The following is an 8,528-nucleotide window of genomic DNA, read 5'->3' as shown; positions in this document are numbered from 1 at the left end:
CAAGGGATCCTGACCTTGAAATATAAGCGAACCGTTAAGTAACACTTTTTTTGCCAACTTGGTTTGATAAACTTATGGACCGGGTCACGAAATTGATGGTTAATTTACTTCCTGATTAGTTCTCGTACATAGATATTTTGTGAGAAAGACGTGATTGCAGTGACGAGTGAATAGTCGAACAAGAACTTCACAACAGGCGAGAAGATGGTTGTTTGGGCAAGTTGGTGACTGCCTGGTTTCGTGAATCGTGAAGGGTGTGCTCTTTGTCTGCTATTCTCCCTGTCTTTACTCAATCCCTCCTTTCGCATAGCAATGTCTGGATCTGGGAGAAGCGAAAATAATGGATGAAAGGCTTGAAAAAAGAAAAGGAAAAGATTTAAAAAGAAAAAAAAAACGCAGGGAACGGAATGTATGTTGAAAAATAGGAAAATAATCTGTATTTTTTCTATTTTTTCTTTCTGTATTTTGTTTGCCTTCCCGTCCTCTCCTTTTTTTTTCCTCCCTTTCCTTTTTTCTTCTATCCTTGCTTCCACCGCTTACCATTTTCCATTTCCTTTATGCACATTTTTATCATCACCCTCCCTTTTTGTCCCGGCGTCTCCGCGGGGCGTCAAGCGGCCTCCTCATCCGGGTAATCATTATTCGCTACAGAATTAATTACCTTCGCTGTAGCTCCTTAACGAGATTCGTTTGCCCCTTTGAGCCGGCGCTGAAAATCGCTCTGCCTTTTACTCACTCTGCTTATGACGCTAATTCTCTCCTGGCGTTACTTAGTTGCTCTATTTACCTTGTCTCTCCGCGTGGCTCTCTTGGTCGTTCTCGGCCCGTGCCTTGTCGTCTCCTTTCCTCGCTTCTCTCCGTTTCTCTCTCTCTCTCTCTTGCTGTGTGTGTGTGTGTGTGTTTGTCTTAGGTTGTGCACTATATGAATATAACTCATGATTTTCTGAAAATTTATTCAAAACAAAGAGAAAACACTCAGGCAACACGTGATGAAAATGAGAAATTAAGACAAGAAAAGAGGCCTATGGAGGAAACAAGCGCAAATAAAAATAATGTGTGACATGCGCAGAAAAGTCAGAAACTCAGAAAGCACACCGATAGGATGTCGAAAGAAAGAAAAAATGATGATAAAAACTGTAAAACTGTGCAGGCAGGTTGTCCATCGGCGGCGGCCTCCTCACGCCGGCAAGTACTGGCACACGGACCACAGGATCTCATCGTCGCCAACGGTGTGGAAGACGCTCTCGTGGTCCACGGCGATCCGCGACCCGTCGCCGCTCGCCTGCGAGTACACCCACGGGAGCTCGTTCATCAGCGAGCCGTCCACCCACGCCCACACGCCTCCCCAGCCTTCCGCCGAGCCGCCCACCCACGCGCGCCCGGTCGGAGCGCCGCCTGCAAGGGAACGAGGCTTCAGAGGGCCGCCCGCAAGGAGCGCGAGGAGGGAACGGAAGGAGCACCAGGCAGAAGCTGAAGGGTAAAGAACAGTCATATAATAATGATTACGTCATGAAAGGATGGTCTTACCGAAGTCCGTGCTTGCGATAAACGCCTTAAAAGCCTCCATGTCGTGCGGCACAACGAGATCGCCCTTGACCGTGGCGCGCCCGCCGCCCATGGAGCGGGCGTGCAGGTGACAGCGCGACCTCGCAAACTCCCACTTGTTGCGCTCCTGCAAGAGCGTCAGGCAGTACCTACCGAAGCGCTTGTAGGGGCGCGGGCAGTCTGCGGGAGGGAAACCCGCCGTTCACTTACTCTGGTTGGACGGGTTCAAAGAGGCAGTCTCACGACCAGTTGTATCAGATATTATCAACATTCACTAATTCGAGAAAGGGAATCGTAAGTTACGTGGATATGAACGAGGTCCTTTATATAAAGACAAGCATGGTTGCTCATGCACACACAAAGATATGTACACACACACACAAGAGAGTACGCGCGCGCCTACACACCTCCATCTGGCGGCGTTTCATCAGCGCTGGCGTCGCCCTCGACTCCTCTGCCGCCCGGAGGAGAGGCCGACCTCGCCCGCTCATCCCCGCCCATGCCTGCACCCATGGCTCGCACGTCTGCGCCGCCGCCCTCGCCCAGAGGTCCGTGACCGGCTGCCGGGCACCTGCCGCTCGCCACCGCCACCAGTTCCGCGCGCAGGACGTCCAGGGCTGGCGAGGGGGGAGGTCAGGTGGGTAAGGGGGAAGCAGGGAGGTGGGGGGGGCATACGCACATGGGAAAGGGGAAAGAGGCAGGGAGGGGAGGAAGAATAGGCGGAGGGTAGGAATGGAGGGGAGAGAGAGGGAGGGAAGGATAGGCAGAAGGAAGGAGTGAGGGGTAGAAAGACGGAGAGGATGGAGGAAGGCAGAAAGAGAAAACAGGATAGAAAGAAAGAGTGAGACAGAGGTAGAGAGAGGAAAAGAGAAAAAGACACATTTGCGTGCCCCCCCTTGCTTCCCCCCATATTGTGCCAATCGCCAGACGCTGTCAGGCACTTTCTCGACGTCGCGAATTTTCTGCAACCCGCTCATTATCGAGGACAAAAGAGAGTTTTATTTTTTCCTCAGGTGTATGCCATTAATTGCAAAGATGAAGGTGAACGTTATAATGACCGATGTCGATAATAATGATAAAGTGTATGTGATTGTGATAAGGAAGATTACCATGATGATACAGATTGTTCATTCTAATTCATCATTGTTATTATTATTGTTATCATCATTAATGATATTATCATTATCGTTATCATTAGCATTATTAGTATCATCATTATTATTGCTCTTATTATCACCATTATTATTATCATTATTATTATTATTGTTATTATTGTTGTTGTTGTTAGTATTATTATTATTATTGATATTATTATTATCATCATAACCATCATTAATATTATTATCATTATAATTGTTATTATTGTTGATACTTTTATTCTCATCATCATCATCATCATCCTTCTCATCATTATTCACTCAAACTACACCCTACCACCAGAACAGGTCCAGAGAGAGACAATAACAAACTAAACCATGCTTTAAGAACAGAGTACAGAAGGCTTTAGATGATGAACGAAAGTTGGCACAGCTAAACGAAGCCTTTTGACACTACTCTCACCGCGCTTCAAAAACTTTCGCTCACTCACATCACTTAACGAATCAAGCTGATATGTTCACTCGACAAACACTTTTAATTGTAGTCATAGTAATCGTGATCGCAATGATGGTGGTAAGGATAATAGTAATAATTATTAGGATTATAATAATAGCGGTTATGAATATGAAGTTGATGTTGAAAATGTGGATGGTGTTCATGATGATGATGATGGTCTTGATGATGATAATAGTATTGATAATCATATCAATAATGAGAATGGTGATATAGATAATTATATTGATAATGATAATGATAAAAGTAGTGATGATAATGATAGTAATGATGATAATGTTGATGACAATAATATTAATTATTATTATTATTTCTATTATAATGATGATGATGATAATGATAATAATAATAATGATAATGGTGATGATAGTGATATCAATAGTGGCAATCAGAATAATAATGATAATAATAATCAGAATAATAATGATAATTATGATAATAATAATAATGGTGATGATGACAATGATGATAATAATATTGATAATGATAGTGATGATGATGATAATAATAATAATGATATTGAGAATGATAATAAGGACGATAAGGAAAATAATAATAACGATGATAGTAATGAATATGATGATGATTATAATAATGATAATGATTATAAATAGTAATGATAATATTGATAATCCTGAAAATACTAATAACAATAAAAATGACAATTACAATGATAATAATATTGATAATGATAATAATTACAGTAATAATAATAGTAATTATTATTATTATTATTATTATTATTATGATAAAGGTAATAGCACTGATAACAGTAATGATAATAGTAATAATAAAAATAAAAGTAATAACAATGATAATGATAATTATTATTATGATAAAGGTAATAGCAATGATAACATTAATGATAATAATAATGATAATTATAATAATAACGAATGATAATAAAGATAATGAACAGTAATAATGATAATAATAACTATAGTAATAAGGAACAAGAGAAGCATAATAAGACACACCAAAAAGAAGAGAGAGAGACAGAGAGAGTAAGAGCGACAACAGAAACACCAAACATCAATATTAATTCATGCGTTCCCAGCGAAGTAACAATTTGCATTTCTCTGAAGTAGATTTATTGGTCTAATGAGGAGGAAGAAGGTGATATTAGCCTCATTAATGACTTTCATCCGATCATTTGTTTGGCTTCATTGAACGTCGGAGAAGAGGAGGGAGAAAGGGGGGGGGGGAGAGAAAGGGAATTGAGGGAATCCAAGAATGGCAAGAGGGATGGAAGAATGAGGGGAGAGAGGGGAACGAGGGAGGATAAGAAGAGGGAGGAGGAGCAGAGAAAAGGGGGAAAGAAGACGGGAAGTTGCGAAACGTGGAAGAAAGAGAAACAGAGAAAATAGGTAAGAAGAGGAGGAGAAAATACAGGACGTGGAAGGAGGATGAGCAGAGAAAAGGGGGAAAGAAGAAGAGGATACAATATAGGGGAAACGAACAATAGAAAGAGTAGAGTAATGGGAGGAATGGAAGAAGAGAATTAAAAGAAAATAGATAAAAGAAGAGAGTAAACAGAAAAAATGCCATAACCGTTAAAAAGTCACTAAATAATGAATGCCTTTCCATCAGCCCGCTGGAAATGTGCGATGCCCGACCCGCTGAATATTCGCACGTACGGCCCTGCATATACACTGATATAAACGCATATCTGTCAGTATAGACATGCATATTTACCGGATAGATAGATAGATAAATGTATATCTATCAGATGGATAAATGTATATCTACCAGATGGATAAATGTATATCTATCAGATGGATAAATGTATATCTATCAGATGGATAAATGTATATCTATCAGATGGATAAATGTATATCTATCAGATGGATAAATGTATATCTATCAGATGGATAAATGTATATCTATCAGATGGATAAATGCATATCTATCAGATGGATAAATGTAAATCTATCAGATGGATAAATCTATATCTATCAGATGGATAAATGTATATCTATCAGATGGATAAATGTATATCTATCAGATGGATAAATGTATATCTATCAGATGGATAAATGTATATCTATCAGATGGATAAATGCATATCTATCAGATGGATAAATGCATATCTATCAGATGGATAAATGTATATCTATCAGATGGATAAATGTATATCTATCAGATGGATAAATGCATATCTATCAGATGGATAAATGCATATCTATCAGATGGATAAATGCATATCTATCAGATGGATAAATGTATATCTATCAGATGGATAAATGTATATCTATCAGATGGATAAATGTAAATCTATCAGATGGATAAATCTATATCTATCAGATGGATAAATGTATATCTATCAGATGGATAAATGTATATCTATCAGATGGATAAATGTATATCTATCAGATGGATAAATGCATATCTATCAGATGGATAAATGTAAATCTATCAGATGGATAAATCTATATCTATCAGATGGATAAATGCATATCTATCAGATGGATAAATATATATCTACCAGATGGATAAATGTATATCAGATGGATAAATGTATATCTACCAGATAGATAAATGTATATCTATTAACTATTTAAATACATATCATATAGATAGACAGACGTGCATTTGTTTGTGTATATGCATGTTTATATATGTGAATATTTATTGGGTCGCGCCTGACACGATTTTAACAAACCAACCGCATATCTCCACTCGCACTACCCTTATCACATGCATTATCATTCATATATAAATAGGCTCTTTCTGCAGTACAGATCAGACCTACATGCTATACCGGGGACACTGAACGTCGAACATCTTGCACATTCTATTCATCCGATGGGCTTATGGAGCAGGAATCAGGAGGAAGAGGTTTGCGCTGACGTCCGACGCCCGTGTCTTTCCCTGCCTGTCTGACGGAGGGCCATCCGGGTCTTTATTTATTCGTCAGTCTTTTTCTTTCTCTCTCAGTCTTTCTGTCTCTCTCTCTCTGTCTTTCTCTCTCTCTCTCTCTCTCTCTCTCTCTCTCTCTCTCTCTCTCTCTCTCTCTCTCTCTCTCTCTCTCTCTCTCTCTCTCTCTCTCTCTCTCTCTCTCTCTCTCCCTTTCTCTCATTTTCTCTTTCTCTCATTTTCTCTTTCTCTCATTTTCTCTTTCTCTCATTTTCTCTTCTCTTTCTCTCTTCTCTTTCTCTCCCTTCCTCTCTCTCTCCCTTCCTCTCTCTCTCTCTCTCTCTCTCTCTCCCTTCCTCTCTCTCTCTCTTCTCTCTCTCCCTTCCTCTCTCTCTCTCTCTCTCTCTCTCTTCCTCTCTCTCTCTCTCTCTCCCTTCCTCTCTCTCTCTCTCTCTCCCTTCCTCTCTCTCTCTTTCCCTCCCTCCCTCTCTCTCTCTCTCTCTCTCTCTCTCTCTCTCTCTCTCTCTCTCTCTCTCTCTCTCTCTCTCTCTCTCTCTCTCTCTCTCTCTCTCTCTCTCTCTCTCTTCCATCTCCCCTTCCCACCTTCTCGCTCACTCGAATGTTGAAAGATTGACCCCCCCCCCTCCTTCCTGCAGCTCACCGCGGCGGACTCATCCATCCCTTGTATTTTTTTCCTTTTCCCGGCTGAATGAGAACCTTAATTAGGTGGCTATTTATATCCCGCGTTGCTTCAGGAAACCATGCAAGGGCGCGCCGGCCATGCACTGATCCCGCCGCGACCTTTCCCGCGCCCGCACGCCGGCACAAAGCGGCGTCACGCCCTTGGGTGCGGCGTGTGTGTGTGTGTGTGTGGGCGTGTGTGCGTGTGTATGTATATATGTGTGTGCGTGTATATATGCATATACACACACACACATATATATATGTATGTATGTATGTATGTGTATATATATATATATATATATATATATATATATATATATATATATATATATATATATATATACTTGTATGTATGTGTGTATAGGTGACAGTCACCGGCCAGCATCCCCAGCGTCCTTGGTCCCCCGACGACACCTGTTCTGACCCGCCCGCCCTCCTCACCTCTCCTGTTGTCGGCGGCCTGTTCCCGCAGCGCCTGCACCTCCTCGCCGCGCCGCAGCCTCTCCTGCTGCAGCTCACTCAGCAGCTTGTTGATCCCCGCCGTCACCTCCCCGCCGAGGTCCCTGAGGACGGCCGTCAGCTCCCCGAGGGCGGCGGGCAGTCTGTCGTCGGCCCTCGCCTGCCCGAGGCCGCCCACGATAGCCAGGATGCCTACGGCCAGCAAGACGCCCGAAGGAGAACATCGCGGCCACCGTTCCTGAGGGGGGGGGGAGGACTCCGTTAGGCTAATGTCACACTAGTCTTCTCTGTCTAGGGATCTCAGGACGGAGAAGACTAGTGTGACCTTATCTTAAATTAGACTCGGGACGCGCTGTCTGATAGTTTCCGGACTAGTACACTAGTAACGTGTCGGCCTCTCATCCGAGGGGTCGGCGGTTCACGCCCCTGCCAGCCGCGAGAAGTTGCAATTGTCGCCAGGAAGTTACCGCTGGTGGGGCACCGCGGTGGGTAAGGACTAAGCTCTATCGCGTCAGCACTGGATGACACGATGATCGAGTCGACATTAGTCGGCACAGGGCGGGCTCCCCTCATACCCCGGGCGAGGCTCAGCATCATATATCGGACTTATCCATATCCTGTCTGATCTTTTCTCTCTGCTGTCTTTTCGCGCTCGCTCCCAAGTCAGCCATTGCGCGACCTTGTGAAGTGCGATGAAAGGAAGGGAAGAGACAGCGTGCATTGAAAGCTCTGAAATTTTCCTTATTGAGAGAAAGAACGAGATCAAAGCCGGATTTACTAATATTCTTTTCAATTACTTTGTAGTGTTTACGGACTAAAAATAGGCATGGAATCCTCTTTAATGTGTTGCCCATTTCTTTAAAAGCGTAAAACCCTCAGATATTCTGTACGTCCTTTTTGGTTCGCTTTGTCATCCGTTGAACTCGTCGAATACAGACGAACCATGGGAAACATACTTGTCGCATATGCAAAGTAGTATGAAACTTTCTGTCACACACATACACGGGCACACACACATATATATGGTGTGTGTGTTAAATGTGCATGTGTAACTGTTCATAGTTCCAATTTGTTTATCATGAAGCCTGCATATGTTCATATATATTCATATATTCATATGTCCTCCCTTCCCCCCATCCACCCCACCCCGTCTCCGAAGCCCCATGAGTCGATCATGTTTACAACTTGGTGAATGTGAGAAGGGGGGGGGGAGGGAGAGGGGCACTGGGAGGGAGAAGAAGGATAAGGAAAAGGAGAAGAGAATGAGAAAGAAGACTAAGCGTAGGGAAAACTGAGACGAGAACAGAAAGCAGAAAAGAAAGAGGAAAGGGGAGGGAAGAGAGAAAAAAATAAAGAGACGGGGAAAAAAACAG

The 8,528-nt window shown here is 42.6% G+C and overlaps 1 protein-coding gene across 1 annotated transcript; it reads right to left on the bottom strand.

Moving 5' to 3' along the window:
* Positions 1–936: 936 nt before the first annotated feature.
* On the bottom strand, positions 937–7,393 carry LOC113818495 (uncharacterized; the record flags this gene model as incomplete). The annotated part of the gene is given in 4 exon segments (XM_027370692.2): positions 937–1,395; positions 1,528–1,725; positions 1,953–2,162; positions 7,138–7,393. Coding segments are annotated over 4 exon segments (882 nt in total), but the record flags the coding sequence as incomplete, so codon positions are not given.
* Between the last annotated feature and the right edge of the window lie 1,135 nt (positions 7,394–8,528).

This window comes from Penaeus vannamei, unplaced genomic scaffold (assembly GCF_042767895.1).
Source record: "Penaeus vannamei isolate JL-2024 unplaced genomic scaffold, ASM4276789v1 unanchor3890, whole genome shotgun sequence".
In the NCBI taxonomy this organism is placed as follows: domain Eukaryota; kingdom Metazoa; phylum Arthropoda; class Malacostraca; order Decapoda; family Penaeidae; genus Penaeus; species Penaeus vannamei.
The sequence above is the reverse complement of the archived record's forward strand: the minus strand, read 5'-3'. Positions and strand labels throughout refer to the sequence as shown.